The 15,708-nt window shown below is 57.6% G+C and overlaps 1 protein-coding gene across 1 annotated transcript; it reads left to right on the top strand.

The window, feature by feature from the left end:
- Window positions 1-4,550: 4,550 nt before the first annotated feature.
- Window positions 4,551-12,203, top strand: LOC141946227 (solute carrier family 2, facilitated glucose transporter member 5-like). The gene is made up of 12 exons (XM_074875687.1): window positions 4,551-4,685; window positions 5,754-5,852; window positions 6,337-6,497; window positions 6,578-6,702; window positions 6,968-7,113; window positions 7,194-7,326; window positions 7,658-7,845; window positions 7,974-8,084; window positions 9,312-9,413; window positions 9,981-10,056; window positions 11,602-11,729; window positions 11,964-12,203. Exons 1-12 carry the CDS (start codon window positions 4,551-4,553, stop codon window positions 12,201-12,203), a joined length of 1,644 nt encoding a protein of 547 aa, XP_074731788.1.
- The last annotated feature ends 3,505 nt before the right edge of the window (window positions 12,204-15,708 follow it).

Below are 15,708 nucleotides of genomic sequence, written 5' to 3'. Positions count from 1 at the left end.
CTCAATTGTAAATTTCCACTGGAAAAGAATGAACACCAGACAGCTTATCTTAAATAGATTCAGTGGTTAATTACCCTTTCTGTTTAAAAATGTGTGCCTTATTTCCACTTCAAATGAAGGAGGAAAGTAATGTTTACCATAGCTTCAAATTAACAGCATTTGATCAACCTACGGCTTTAAAATGAAATCTTCTGTTGTGGCTTTTTTTATCGTATTATATACATGCTTACAAGAGTATAGCAAGCTAGGTTTTGGAAAGGGGAAATTGGTCAGTTTAGACCTGCTGGGCTAGAATTAATGTAATTCTTACAAAAAGCGTTTAGGATGAATTCAGAGGTTGGGTGGTGCTGTGTTGGTTTGAAGAGGGTTAGGATGGTGAGCTCTCGGCAGAGGAGGCAGCGTGGTGGTGGAACCTGAGCAGATAGACACGCTCTAGTGCTGCCATTGATTTCTTTGGGTGAGCTGTCCCGCTGTCCTGGCAGCCACCTGGGTGTGGGCTGTGCCTGGCTCCGGCAGCCTTCTGCCTCCGTTTGTTGTCCTGGCCTTGTTTGTTCAAAGGCCGTGTAGAGCGGAGCTCCCCCTGTCCAATGGCAGACCTATCAGTGGCTGGGAGGGTGTGGAAATGATTCAATGTTTTGTGGAAATAAGATGCCGCTCCTGGGCTTGAGAGCCTGGTACTCTGTCTGTATAGCTGCGCCTGCAGAAGATTTCTCTTTTCCAAGTGCTCAAGTTGGTTCACAGCCAAAGCACACACTGCCCAGGACACGGTCCCAGGAGGAAAGCACCTGCGCTGCTGGAGGAGAAGACTAGCAGAGTAAAATAAGATCCTGCTTGTGCTAACTATCCCGTGCAAATCTAACGTAACGTGCTGAAACCATCTGAGGTCTCAGCCTGTGCCCTTTGCTGGCTGATCCTTGGCGAGAACAGCTGAGGACGTCTGATGGACAGGGATGTGATAACCCTTCTGGCACTGCGTATGTGTGAGTACCAGCCACTTTGCTTTGCCATAAGAGAGCTTGAACACGCATTCATTATGTCCCGAAGGCATACTCTTTGTTTCTCACCAGTGTTATCTTCCCATTCTGAACTTTGTTTCTTAAGTGCTTTGCTGACGTGCACCTGGCTGGTGGGAGCAGCTAGAAATCTCCAAACCAGCACCAAGGTTGCTGAGTGGTGAGGCTGATCTGCTGGGGAACCACTGAAGTTGAATAAAGAATATGATCAGGAAAACCTGGGCTTGAAAAGGCCTTACCTGTACAGGTAAATAGCCTTCCCGCATCTGGAGAATGGAGTCGGATGGGCTTCCCAGTGCAACAAGGCAAAGACAGCAGCCTGAGCAGTGCTTTCACTAGGAACACCGCTGAGTTTCTTCTGGAGGCTACTGCAGTTTGCAGAAAACTCAAGCCCCTGGCTAACATCACACAGCTGATGTGTCCAAAACTCCCTGTCTGGTGCCTAAAGCACCCTGCTGGCATTTACAAAGGTAGATCAAGGAAGGCCTCTCCTCTGAGGGGACAGTGAGACAAGGAGGATGCCAGACCGTCTCCATTTCTGCAGTGTTAACTCCGAAAAGGCAGCATCAGCAAACTGCTCTGACCTTTCAAGGTGTGGAGATGTCTGCGAGCGGCTCTGCCTGGAGTTCCTTCACCAGCGCAGGGAAAGGGATCGGTGGCTGCTAAGCAATGCATCTTTTTGCCTATGTTTGTTTGAGCCACATACTGTTTCCTTGTGGACTTTGTTCTAGTTTAGACTAGATGGTGCTGGGCAAACACCAAGAGGCAGCACTGAAGACCATGTTCTCTCAGATGGATTTCCATCTCATCTTGGGAAAGGAGATGTACTCTCCCCGTGGGTCTTCTCCACTGTTGCATTCCCCAGTCCTGCAGGAATCCTCATACCATTTTTTGGCGAGTGTTTTACGTCTCTGGTGTGGGGTCCTGCGTGGCTGGCTCGTGGCTGCCAGTGCCTGGACCTGGGGAGCAGGACAGGGAGGCAGAAAGCACCGGGTGCTCGGCCACTGAGCAGGGCTGGCTCTGTCCTTCCCCTCCACACAAGCTCCTTGCTCACACTGTGGTCAGCTGGGCTCTGCTGGGACCCTGCACAGCACCGCGCTGTCAGCTCAGGGAAAGGCCTCAGGAGAGCATGGGGCTCCCAACAGCATCTCCGTCATTCTGGCCTTGGCAAATGCCATTTCTCTGTGCAGGATATGTGCTGGGACTGGCTTTTCTTGCTGCTCTGCCTCTCCTGGTCCTCCTGGGTTTCTTCTCGTGCCCCAGGCACCGTGTGTTCGATGCCTTCAGGAGAGGAGGTGTGTGAGCATCCCACGGCATGGAGCACTGAGACAGGGAGAGCCCCGGTGCTGCCTCTGGGGACCAGGGCAGCAGCAAGGCAAGAGTGGGACAGGACCTCCTGGGAGTGACAGTGGGAGGGGACGAGGGTGGTTTGTGGGCTCACAGCCACTTTCCCAGTCAAGGGAGGAGTCTTAGTCAGGGAGTCCTTGTACCGTGGCAGGGGAGGAACGGGAACGCCTGCAAATTGCAGAGACGAGCTCCCTCACAGCGCAGAGCAGCGGGCGTTCCTTGCTGGTACTCGTCTCCATGTTACCATGTGCCGCCATCACCAGGTCAGGTCACAGGAGTGTCTCCAATTAACCCAGCTCCCTGGTGACCCTTAATTGGCACCCCAGGCTTTCCTGCTCCTCCTTCTCTCTCCTCCTCCCCCACATGTGTTTCTCACCTGTACATCTGCTGCTAAGCCTCTGCTCCCGGCATCCCAGCCGCTGCTGGGAACCAGTGGCAGTAACCCAGATTTACCCCCTAAATCAACGCAGCAGCCAACTCTGTGGCTTGGAGCAGCATCCTGAGGGTGTCCTTGCTTGGTCCCAGACACCAGGCAGTGTGGTGGGAGGAGGCCTATGGCTGCAGGGCCAAGCACTGGTCTTGGGTAAGGGCTTCAGTGCAGAGGGGCTAGGAAGCTTCAGGAGTGTTTTTAGGTGGGTACGTGCTGGGATGGCCCAGGATGGGGGATAGATGGCTGCTGCTGTTTCCTCCTCTCCCTGTGGCAGAGACCACTGGACTGGACACATTTAACCCTCCAGGCACTGGTTGCAGAGATGAGCCATGTACCTGGATGACCAGAGTGGGAGCATAGCTGTGGGACACAGCGTGACCTGGCTTATCATCCTGTCCTGGGTTTGCTGCTTTGCCCTGTCTTAGCACAGGGCTTGGGGTGAGTCCTGGAGGTGTTTAGGGCTGCCCCGCAGCACTGCAAGTGCTTTGGGCATGGCTGATACCCCCAGGCTGCATGTCCTCCTCCTGCGGGGTCATCTCACCCATGGGCACATCCAATAAATGGATCTCATCCTACTGCTCTGGGAACAAAACAGGACCATCCTCTGAAGGACTGTGGCTCCCTGCAGGTCACCCCCCACTGTGGTCCTGTCACCGAGGCCTCTGCAGCTGCCCAGCACACCTGCACGAAGGTAAAGGCACTGCCCTGATAGAGACAGGGAGAAACTGAGTCTGAGCAAGGCGTAGGAGGTCTTGAGCAGGTGCCTGCCCTGGGAAAAGCGGAACGCTGGCAGGCTGGGAAGGGCTTGTGGCTGGGGGAGAGGGCACGGTGCTTTCAGGGAGAGCTGGAGGCTCATGTGGAGGGAAGAGCCAGGAGCCGGAGCACCCCTGTGTGGGAGGACGCAGCGCCTGGGCTCTCCCTCACCCGACACAGCCCGACTGGGGTTGGGCACGGCAGGCCCAGAGGTGCCTGTGCCCGGGGGGCTCTCCCAGCCCTGCTGCTCTGCCCCTGTCCCCGTGGGACCCCTCCCGAGGTGGGGCCAGCCAGTTGGGCCCTGTCCCTTTTAAGCCCTTGGAGCTGTTGCCAGCCGTGGCTTAGTGGGGTCCCCATCCTTTCAACTGGCTGTTCGGCAAATTAAGAGCTTGCTATTAGGCTGCTAATTAAAGGCACTTCATTAGCAGCAGGGGAGGCAGCTCCTGGCCGCAGCAAAATTGGATTCCTCTGAGCTGCCATGAGCCGAGTCTCTGCTCTCTGGGGCGGGGAGCTGTGCCCCTCCGTGTCCGGGGAAGGCAGCTGCCCTGAGCTGTGGCCCTGTGGGTTACCAGCCCCCCAACCCGAGTCGCAGAGGATGGGGCACATCTGCCCCCCACGTCTGACAGGGTGGGAGAGGTGCCAAGGCATGATGGGGGTGTTGGGTGATGTGGGGCTGCCCCTTTGCCCCCAGCCTTGGGGGTGATGCAGGGGTGCCGCCCTGCTTATGGTCCCCAGGGCCACCCCCATTTGGAGAGGACACGCGGGGGCTCTCAACGGTGGCAGAGCATCACATCGGTGGTCCCGCTGTCCCCAGGCCTGGCCATGGCCCCTCAGCGGGCTGGGCAGCCCGGAGGTGCCGGCTTGCCTCTGCTCCTACCCTCTGCGAGGGGGGGAGGCCCCCGGACTCCTCCTCCTCCGGCTGCTCAGGCGCCTCCAATGAGCCCCGGGGGCACCCAGGCTGCCTGCCCTCCTTCCTTTCCCTCTCCTCCTCCTTCTTCCATCTAAAAATGGGAGAGACGAGTCAGGCCGCCGGACCTGGGCTGCCTTTCTCCCGGCCTCCTCCTCCCTCCCCCCGCTCCAGCTGCAGCCTCGCCCCGACCGTCGGGAAAGGGACCCCGCAGCCCGGCGGGGACATCACTGGGGTGAGCTCCCGGTGGGCTGGTGGGGGGTGTGGGGTGGGGTGTGGTGTGCCCCATCCCCGCTCCCCGTCTGCCCCACGGTGTCGTGCCCCCCCAGCCCCCAGCCCCTGGCCTGACATCACCCCCCCAACCTTTTCCCGGTCGGGATTCCTGATGGGATTAGTGGGATTTGCTGTGCGTGAGCCGGGAGCTGCTGGGAGTTACGGGTCCGGCTACCGTGCTGGGGGGGTGCGGGGAGGGCCGGACTCCGGGTGCTGGGACCCGGGGCTGCTCCCGGGGGACACAGGCTCGCCCCGCACCCCGCCACAGCCCTGTCGCTGTGGGGCCATGGGATGCTTCTTGCTCCAGGGGAGACAGTCGGGTGCAGCACCCCGGGGTGCCCTGCGGCTGGGGGGTGCCCTGAATGCCTCTTGGGTCCTGCTGGGCACTCCAGTCCCGAGGTGGGCTGGTCTCAACTCCCTCCCTGGGTGGGTCGGGGCTGCAGGGTGTCCCTCTGCAGCCACCAGCTCCCTGCAGCAAGGCCCCCCACGCAGCCGGAGCAGGTGACAGAGGTGCTGGTGGGGGTTTAAGAGGTGGGTGCATGTGGTATTTGGGGGGCCTGGGAGCTGCTGCGGGGAACTGCACCTTTCAGTGGCGCCGGGCCTCCCAGACTGGGAGGTATGCGCGGGGCAGCTCGCAGAAGTGCCATCCAGGTGCCCCCATCTACGGGAGCAGATGGGTGTCTCTCTCTCCTTCCCCTGCCCCTTTCTGCCTGCTGCTCTCTCCCAGCCCCGGGACAGGGGTGCCTGGGACAGGCAGCCAGGACTAGCAGCCTGAGCTGGGCCACTGCCAGGTAAAGCCTCATGCCACAGCCACGAGACCAGCCACGGGGAAGCTGGATCGGCGGGTCTGTGTGCTGGGTGGTGGCATGAAGCAGTGCTCAGCACAGGGCTCCATCATGCTGGGGTCTTTGCTCTGGACCAGGGACATCCCTACCAGAAAAGGGGCAGTGACCCAATGCAGCTCATGCCACATGTGACCTTGGCTCCTGGCTCGGCTGGGGCTGTGCTGATCTCTCCTCCTCTCTCCCAGCACCTCACCTTCCCCCTGCTGTCGGTCACCCTCCTGGTGTCCTTTGGCTCCTCCATGCTCTATGGCTACAACCTGGCCGTGGTGAACTCGCCGGCTGTGGTAAGGGACAGGCAGCCTCTCCAGGAGCAGGGGAAGGGCTCTGCATCCCTCCCTGGGAGGGTGGAGGTACCGCTACCCAGCGGCCCCACATCAAAATGCTGGCATTTTCCTTGGGCAGTCACCCATGGAGAGCAGTCGGGGGAGAGGGACGGAATAGGAGGGACATGGGAGCCTCTGTTTATGTACTTGCCCCAGACTGATCCCCCCTGGAAGGCAGGGGCTGGGGAAAGCTGCCCACAACCAACCTCCTTGCTCCAGCTCCGGCTCTGCCTGTGGCATCTCTATGTTGTCCTTAAACCCTTCTGGTGCTGAGGCTGGCTGATCAGCCAGACCAGCACATCCCAATCATCCCCAGTCACGTCCTGCCCTGCATCCCCTGCAACTCTGTTAAGCCCATGACATTTTACCTACGGGGCCTGTCTTCCCTCGTCTTCCCTTTTCTCCCAACACATTTGGTGCCCTTGTGTGTCTCTCTGCCCCACAGCACATAAAGGCTTTCTACAACACCACGTGGTCCCAGCGGTACGGGTATGGGCTGGACCCCAGCCCTCTGACCCTCCTCTACTCCCTGACTGTCTCCATCTTTGCCCTGGGTGGGCTGGTGGGCTCCTTGCTGGTGGGGGTGCTGGTGGAGCGGTACGGCAGGTAAGGGGCTGGCATGGGATAGGGTGGTCAAGGGATGGGATGGGTCTGGAGGGCCTGCCCTGCTGCTTGTGCCCTACTAGGAATGGTGCGCTGAGCCGCAGTGCTCTCCTCGTCCTCCTGGCCAGCGGTTTCATGGGCTTCAGCCAGGAGCTGAGGTCCCCTGAGATGGTGATCATTGGCCGCTCCATCACAGGGCTCCACTCAGGTAGGTGCTGCCTGGACTGCGGGGCTGTGCGTGGCCCCTTCCTCATGGCTCTGTGCCCTACAGCCCATTGTCAGGGGGCTGGAGAAGACTTTATATTCCCCATGGCCACCGATTCTGTGGTGGGGGTCTCCATAGGGCAGACAGGGCCACTTCCTTGGCCGGTCCCCACTGTGGGTGGTGCTGGGTATGGGAGGAGATGCACTGAGGATCTGGCTGGGTACCCTTCTCACTGCCTCTCCTATCCCGGTCCCTCCTGTCCCCCCAGGCATCTGTCTTAGCGTGGTGCCCCTCTACCTGGGAGAAATTGCCCCCAAGAACCTGCGGGGTTTCCTGGGCCTCATGCCCAGCATCTTCATCTGCCTGGGGGTTTTCTTCGCGCAGGTCCTGGGTCTCCCAGAGCTGCTGGGCAAGGTGAGCACAATACCCCAGCCCACACCCGCTGGACCCTACTCTGCCCTCCCCGTGACACATCCTATTTTGACTCCTCTCAGGACAGGCTCTGGCCCCTTTTCCTGTCGGTGGTGGCCGTTCCTGCCTCCCTCCAGCTCCTGCTGCTGCGCTGCTTCCCTGAGAGCCCACGGTACCTGCTGATAGAGAGGAACGATGTCTGCGGGGCCACCAAGGGTGAGGGAGTGTCCTGGGGGAGACTGGCTTCAGGAGGTACTGGGCATTGGTCCAAGGTGCATCCTCATAGCATCCTTCTACACTCAAACCTGACACCTTATGATTCAGCCCTTCTGTCCCACTCAGTTGCACCATAACATTTCCACAGTGCCCATCACCATGGTTTGAGGCATCTTATTTCCTATGGATGCTCAGCCTCATGGGTCAGGGAGGTCCTCTGGGGAGGCTGAGGCAGGGCAGAGCCAAGCCCCTGCCCCTGCCCAGTGACATACCTATGAGCATCCACCCTGTGATGGGGAGACACATGCCTGTGACCCCGCTGTCCCCACAGCTCTGTGCCGGTTCCTGGGGACACCTGACGTGCAGGGTGTGATCGAGGAGATGAAGGAGGAGCAACGGTTGCTCTCCTCTGTGGAGATGATCTCTGTCTGGCAGCTGCTGCGGGACCGCTCCGTCCGCTGGCAAACCCTCTCGGTGGTGGTGGTGAATGCTGGCATGCAGCTCTCGGGGATCGATGCCGTAAGCCCTGCAGGGTCTTCACCCTGGGACCTGGCTCTGGAGAGGCTGAGCTGAGACCTGTCAACTCATTTCATCAAGTGCCCCGTGACTTCGTCCCCCCAGCTCATGCTAAGTCCCCTCCTCGGCAGATCTGGTTTTACACCAACACCATCTTCCAGAATGCTGGGATCCCTGTGTCCCAGATCCCCTACACCACCGTGGGCACTGGCGCCATTGAAGTTGTTGCTGGTCTGATCGGGGTGAGTGATGGACAGACAGATGGACACAAGCCCCTCAGTGCCAGAGCCTTGTTGCCACTGCCCAGCACCATCAAATGGGGGGGGGAGGGCTGAATGGACCCCAAATGCCATCCATGCCACAGCACAGCCTCTTTGCTGGCGTACAGAGCGTTTGACAGGGAAATGGAGTGGGGAGATAAGAGGGGTTCAATTTGTGGGGTCACATCTAGGAGGAGTGGGAGAATTTTAGGGTAAGTGGCTGGCAGGGGGGTTTGGGGGAGATGCCAGATAAGGAGCAGGTTAGAGGTGATGGAGGGGGCTATGTGGTTCCTTCTGGCTCCTGATTTCATTGTCACTCTGTTAGCAGAGCCACATGTCCCCATCTGCCCCTCCCAGCTAAGCACCGGCCTGGCCCGGGGCTAGCGGCCCTGGCCCCCCCCCGCCCCAGCCAGGCCTCATTTAGCTGGAGAGTTAGCACTGGGCCAGGCAGATTTATGGCCCTCGTCCCATCTATGAGTGTCACCCGGGGCCAGCCCAAGCCACCCGGCACTAAATCCGCTCCCTGACAATTAGAGAGATGAATGGAGTTGGCTGCTCCCAGAAAACTGGGGCTGAGTGGGGGGATGCTCCCCTCTCCCCATAGCTCAACCCATGGCAGAGTGGAGCTCCCTGATCAAACCCCTGGCCCTCTAAAGGGTGCCCCCTTCTCCCCTGCCCTGGCTGTGGGGCTGCCCCAGCCCCCCAGCAGCTGCCCAGCATGCAGCCGGACTGCTCGGGAGCAGCCCCGCAAATGGCCCCCGATGGACATGCCGAGATTGGTTATAAAATTACAGGCATTTGTTCTCCTGTCAATACCCTGCCTTCTCCAGCCACTGCCGTGCCGCCTGCCCGCACCTTGCCTCCTCTACCCGCTGCTCTGCAAACACCCCATGCCCAGCCCAACACCTCCGGTCAGTGCCAGTGGGAATGTGGCCATGGGGCCACCCCAGCCAGACCCAACCCTGCACCCTAATGGGGCTCTGCAGGACCCTGCTGCTGCCTGGTGCATGCTCCCCGCCAGGACCACAGAGTCCTGAGTCTTCCCATGCCCTGGCCCCAACCCTGGAGCTCTGAGCTGGGGCTGCCTCCAACCCCCAGATGCCACAAGGAGCATCCTCCCACCTTCAGCTGGATCTGGGTTTCAGGGGCTGCTCCCGTCCTGGTGGGGAGATCTCCACCACCCCATCAGTCTCTGTTCTCCCTTGGCAGTGCTTCACCATTGAGAAGCTGGGCCGGCGGCCCCTCATCATCACTGGCTTCTGCGCCATGGGCATCTGCTTGGCTGGCATCACTGTCTCTTTGCTGCTGCAGGTAGGGTCACCCCAGCCACCTCTCTGGGCCACTGACATGGCCAGGGCTGGAGCCCTGGGTACCTTAATGAGGGCTGAGTGATGAAGGGATCGTTATCACCCCAGGGGTACATTGAAATGAGAGCTGAGTTAGATCTTCCAAGGAAGGTTTTCCCTTCAAAGTTAAAGGGAAGCAAAATTCAGAGCAAAGACCAACAAAAGAGAAAACCCAAATCCACGTGAGAAAAATCCTGCCGCTTCTGGTAGCTTTTCTGCAGAAATAGTTGTCCCCAGGGAGGGGGCTGTGAAATGCCAGGGGAGATGGAGAAGTCTGCAGTGTCCTTCCTCTGCTGCCTGCAGCTCTGGGGACATCTCAGCATCATGAGCTACTGAGCTTTGCTAGGCTGACCCTCACCAGCTTTGCCCCAAACCACCCATTGCTTGTCTGCATCTCTCCCATGTGTCCTGCATGGGCACCATCCCCACCGCCGAGCCAAGTGGCAGGGTGAAGCCACATCCCAGGGACACTGGGTGCGAAGCTCAGGGCCACCGCCCCAGCAGCATCCTCCATCCCCGTGTCCTCTCACAGACCACCCTGCCCTGGATGCGCTACGTCAGCGTCGTCTGCGTGATCGGCATCATCGCCGGCTTCTGCATGGGACCAGGTGGGTCTGGGGCTGGAAGGAGTGAAGGGGGGGCTGGGGCAGGAATGGGGTTTCTGGGGGAGCAGGGAGCAATGGGGTCTGCAAGCAGGTGGCAGGACTGGTGCCTTGGCCCCTTCCCCGTGGCCAGGCCCTGGTTTATCATGCTGCACCCCACAAGTGAGACCCAGCCCCAAGCCCCTCCAGCCCCATACATCACCCCAGGCATGCTCCACCTCCTCCTCATCCCTGCTCCCAGGCCAAGCGGGGAGAAAGCCCTTGCAGCTTTCTCCAGACCTCTCTGGAGTTGTCACCCACTCCCATCACAGTACAGCTGGTGAGCATTATCCTGCCCCTAACCAAGCACGGGCATGAGAGTGGGCTCAAACAGCGAGGAGTGAAACCTGGACTGGTTTACCCAGTTGATGTATTAGCAGAACTGTTAACAGATCTATAACTCATCCTTATCCCAGACTTTATTCACTGTAATTACATCTTTAATTAGGATTTTAATGGCTCATTGTTCACAAACAATGATGAATAGGGGTTTTAAAACAAAAAAATATATATCTCTATTCTGGGCGAGCTGTGAGTAAGAGTCCATCAGGGGCTCCACTCCTCCCTCACTTCTCAGCACTTTTTTTTGGTTTATAGTTTCCCTTGGAGCATCTTTTATAATGAAGTCCCAGTCAGCCCTGTCCCAGGCAGTGGGACCCTGGGCATGTCACCATGTCACATACAGTCCCCTGCCAGATCCCCGTGTGCCCTGGGATGTGCGCTGGACCTTGGATCCTGCCCTCCAGCACAGGGACAGTCCTGGGACCCAGGGCTGCTGGCTCAGTGACACGTGACAAAGAGGGGCCGAGTCCTTCTAGGAGAAGTATCCACAACCTGTGTCCAGTTTTTAGTGGCCAAGTTGGCTTGGGCAATCATTTCCAGTCATTCTGGTTTTTTAAACTGTACATGGGAAAAGCTGGTTGAAAAACGGCGTTTCTGTGTCCTGCAGGAAGCCCTGATGCTTGGAAATGTGGTTGCTTCTTTCCTGCCTAAATCAGCCACAATGTCGATAGAAGCTAATCGATAGAAGGAAATTGTCTAAAATGTTTTGATCAAGGGAGGCTGGAAAGGGTGTTATGGAGGGCACCAAGAACACATTTCTCTAGTCTGTGATCTATGAGATTTAATATATCAACATTTAGGCAAATTATTGCAAAATGAGGATCCACATTAAATGTTCCACCTTGATTTTGACTTGGTCTGAAACTTTCCAGTCAAGTAACTTGTGAAATCAGCCTCAGCACCCAGCAAGATGCAACTATGGTATGTCGGGGCGGAAATCACCCACCCACCAAGATGGATCCCAAATGGAGACCAAGGGCAGGACACTGGTCCACCCGTCCCCACACTCCTCATCTCTTCCAGCCCTCCCAGCACCACCCCTTTGACCCATGGGTCTTGCTGGGCTCCAGCCCTTTGCCCACAGGACTGAGATGGGCAGGACCTGACGACCCCAGGGGTGCCTGAGGCAGCTTGTCCCCTGTACCCTAGACCTGTCCCCTCCCTCCACAGCTGGCATCCCCTTCCTGATGACAGCTGAGCTCTTCACGCAGTCACACCGCCCGGCCGCCTACATCATGGGGGGGTCCCTCAACTGGCTCTGCAACTTCACCATTGGCTTCATCTTCCCCTTCTTGCAGGTACTGGTCCACAGGGGCCGTGGGAAGAGAAGGGATTGGACATGACCCTGTTGCTCCCCCAGGACAGGGTGCCAAGCCAGACTTAACCCAAGGGATGTCCACGCTCCTGGCTCAGCTCAGTGCTGGCCAGAGCCAGCCCAGGGAGGGGTAATGAGAGGGGACACTGCCTCATGCCATGCTCAGCTTGAGGATGTCTGGCTCTCTGCCCCATCCCTGCTCTCTTGTTGTCCCCAGATGTCAGCTGGTGCCTTTTGCTACTTGGTTTTCTGCAGCATCTGCCTGCTGGTGGCCCTGTACGTCTACCTCGTCATCCCTGAGACCAAGAACAAAACCTTCATGGAGATCAGCCACATCTTTGCCTCTCACCGCTCCTTCCTCTCCATCCCAGGCCACTTCATTGGGATGGTGAAGCTTGATGACTATGGGGCCTTGGAGAGCAGCGCCCTGGAGGGCTCAGTCTCCAGCCTGCCCTGATCTGGGTGGGCTGGGGGCAGGTGGGGGGGTGGGGAGGCAAGCAAGGCCAAATTTGCTCAGACTCGATCAGCTCTGGATCTCCCAGGACATCTCACCAGGCTGCAACCTGCAGCCAGGATGAGCCCCAATGATGTGCCAGGGTTGCACCGACTGCTGGGCATCACCCCATGCTGGAAGAGATGCCCTCCCAGAGACGAGGGGACCTCCTGGGGGCAGGGGGCTCACGTCACTCCTGGCTATGTAGACTTGCCAAGAGCTGCCCTGCATGAGGTGTTTAATAAAGAGCGTTGCCTCCAGAGCCATCATTTGGCAAAGACAGCCTGCAACGGCAGCAAGCTGGAGTGTGCTGGCATGGGTGGGTGCTCCTCCAGTGCCGGGGGGCTTGTTCTTCCCCACACTGTGCCTGGCTGGAAAGGTCAAAGTCACCCCACATTTCCTAGGAAGGGTGGTCAGGGTGGCTCCCGGGCTCTTGCATCTCACCCATGTTGATCATGCAAACCCAGAGACTGTCACAGAAGAGATTATGGAGCAGATCAGAGCTGCGGTGACTACCCAGCCACCATGTCCCTCCACAGCCTGCTGAAAGCCCCTCGCTGCCTGACCTCATGTGCTGGCCCTGCAGAGAGTGCTCCCATGGGACCTCTGCACCCTTCCAAAGTCTGCTGAGGGCAAAGGGGTCCTGGGTGCACCCACATCCCTTTGATGCACCCTGAGGTGCTTTCCAAGCACAACCTCTCTCATATCTTTTCCCTGAATCCTGGGGGCTGCACTGGGGGCTGCCCTGTTTCCTGGGACTGCTGTGGGCATGGCAGTTGCATCACCCAGGACCCTCACAGCAGCTCCTACAAACACCATGGGGTTGGGGGCTCCCAGGCTGGCAGACCCTTAGGGAGCTATGGTTTGCAGGGAAACTACAGTATTTTGCTCTGGTAAGAGGTAAAAGCCAGGCAGTGGGGAGGGCTGCATGGCCAAAACCCTCTAGTGCCAATTCAAGCATGATTTATTTTGTTGCAGATAATTTAGCCCTCTTTTTTCTAGTTGCCAACTCTGTGATGGGCCCACAGCTTGTGTGTTTGGTGCTTGTGGTCACTTGGTGAGGACATCAGCCTTTCTGAATCACTTGGCAAAGCCTTGGGATGCCTCTGGGATGGGTGGGCACTGGGCCTGTGGGGACAGGGACTGGGCTGTACTGGGTCCCCAGTACTTGGTCCCAGCCCCACCATCCTCAGCCGCTGGCTTGGGGCAATCCTGCATCTCGAGCCATTTAAAGGCCATCAGTCAAAGCAGGGGTCACGGCTCCACAGCATCAGCCACTTCCCACTCTGTCTCCCTCCCGACTTGGCTGCTCTCGGCAGCAGAACAGAGCGGTAAATATGTGCAGCATTACATATGTATAATGGAGTGTAAATAACCCCAAAAAGTGCATTGTAAATAGACTCCAAGTTTATCCTTTATTAATGAGGCACTGAGTGCCCTGCTGTTTTAGAGCAGCGAGACTTTCATAATATCAAAACCTAAATTACACTTGTGTCTCTCATTCCCAGCAAACGACAGCATCATTTCAGGCCTCTTTGCCACTTGTATTTATTTATTCTGGTATTTATTTATCTCTCCCACCCAGCATGTGGGGTGGCTTGGAAGATGCCCCCTGCCCTCCATGTGGGAGGCAATGCCCCCCCCCCGGGAGCAGCCCCCCATTCTGAGGTCCTGGCACAGCTAAGGAGCCAGGGTGTTGCCTTATGGCCAAGGACTGCTCTGTGCTGGCTGGTGAGATGGGGCAGACCTGGGAAACATGGGTCAGGACCCATTTCTGGCAGGGATTCAGACACCACCAGAGCCAGAAGTCCCCTCTTTCCACAGACTGGCAAAATCCTACCATGCCTTTTGGGTGTATTTTCTCCCGGGGACCCTTTTGAGGGTTCCATGCCAATGTCCATCCTCATTCAATCAGGACCTGGAAGGGTGGGAACGAGAAAACCCCATGCTCATGGGACACTAACTTCTCATCAGCTTTTTTTTAGGATATTGGGGCAAGATCTCTGTTTGGGGCTGTCAGTCTAAGCTGCAAGTTACTCTTGTAAAAGCAGGATTTGGGCTTCCCCTCTGCTTGCCCTGTTCAGGGAGACATTCCCAGCCACTCCACTGCAGGCTTCTTGTGAAGAATATGGCTGGATGAGCTCTGAGCTGCTTCGCCATGTCCAAAGCAGTATTCTGGATTCAGGCCTCCAAAAGCACTGGTTCTGCTTGGGGAGGGTAAGGTTGTAACCTCTAGCAGTGTCCAAACAGACCTTGAAAGATTGGAGAAGGTGCAAAGAAGAGTCCGAGAAATCACTCTCATGCTTGGAAATGCTTCTGATCCTCTTAAGGTTTGCAGAAATGAAGATGAAGGTGACTTTCTCCAAATGCGCAATTGTCTTCTCATGGTGTCACCACTGTTAAAGGGTGGGTGAGTTTAAGCATTGAGGTATACACATGGAGGGCTGGAGCTCACTCCAGCCAAACTGGAATGGGAAAGAAGGCCCCAGTTTGAACTCTCCAGATACTTTGAAATGGACTCCTCAGGGAAATAGTCATGGCCCACCACTGGATATCTCCAGTTCTTGCAGGGAAACTCTCCTAGAGGGTGCCTGGCTCAAGGTACATGGTCACATCCTGCCTGGAAGTTGATGAAGTCTTGCTGGACACACCCTGGTGTCCCTGCACCAGCACTGGTGGCTGGTGAGCCAGCAAGTGTCCCCAGGCTGTGGCCAGACAAGCCAAGGAGCATTCACACCCTGCCAGTGCTCACAGTCCCTGTGGCTCCAGCAGGGATGGGCTCCTGGGGGATGGATGCTGCTAATGATGGGGACCCACTAAGCCCATAAGGCTGAAACCTTCTTGCAGTAGTTTCACGAGGTGTCCTAACAGCAAACTGTCCCTGTCACCTCAGCAAGGCTCCTGCCTCCTTCTGTATGGAGAAAGAGGAGCTGGAGCAGCATCCCGCTGCCCCATGGAGGTGGGTGCAGGATTGGTCCCTGCCTCTTGTCTTATCAACAGAGGAGAAGCTCTGGAGCTGAGCAGTCCCACAAGGCAGCTTGTCACTGTAGGGTACCCAAAACTGCACCACAGCATCATGCCCCAGCCCTGGGGTCCCCAAAGCAACTTACCGTGCCACAGTGGAGGGCTGAGCCCCCAGCACAACTCCTCCTGGGCTGGCACAATTGTCCCCTTCAGCCCAGGTGGGTTCATGCAGGCTTTCCTTGTCCATGTCTCCAGTGCAGCAGCCACAGGAGTAGGATGCTGGACACAGGGGGGGCATTCCCCAAGGGGAGGTCAGTTTGTAAACAGCCCCTGTGGCTGCAGCCTGGGCCCAGGACACATTTGAGCTGTTTGGGGGTGATTTACCCCCCTGCAGGCCCCAGCTGGTCAAGGCTGTTCAAAGCTGACAGAGGAGCCAGTGTGGCGTGGGGGTCCATCATCAGCCCTCTCTGGTTTCTCCTCAGGAGCAAGGAGACCTGGCTGCGGG

The sequence above is a fragment of the Strix uralensis genome, chromosome 7 (assembly GCF_047716275.1).
Source record: "Strix uralensis isolate ZFMK-TIS-50842 chromosome 7, bStrUra1, whole genome shotgun sequence".
NCBI lineage: Eukaryota > Metazoa > Chordata > Aves > Strigiformes > Strigidae > Strix > Strix uralensis.
Note: the sequence above shows the minus strand (reverse complement) of the source record. Positions and strands in the feature narration are given on the sequence as shown.

Bases quoted from the DNA above. Each gene is read 5' to 3' on its own strand.
- LOC141946227 (XM_074875687.1), top strand. From the start codon at position 4,551: ATGGGAGAGACGAGTCAGGCCGCCGGACCTGGGCTGCCTTTCTCCCGG. The intron at 6,703-6,967 runs GTAGGTGCTGCC...CTGTCCCCCCAG, and splicing joins CATCACAGGGCTCCACTCAG to GCATCTGTCTTAGCGTGGTG. The intron at 10,057-11,601 runs GTGGGTCTGGGG...CTCCCTCCACAG, and splicing joins CGGCTTCTGCATGGGACCAG to CTGGCATCCCCTTCCTGATG.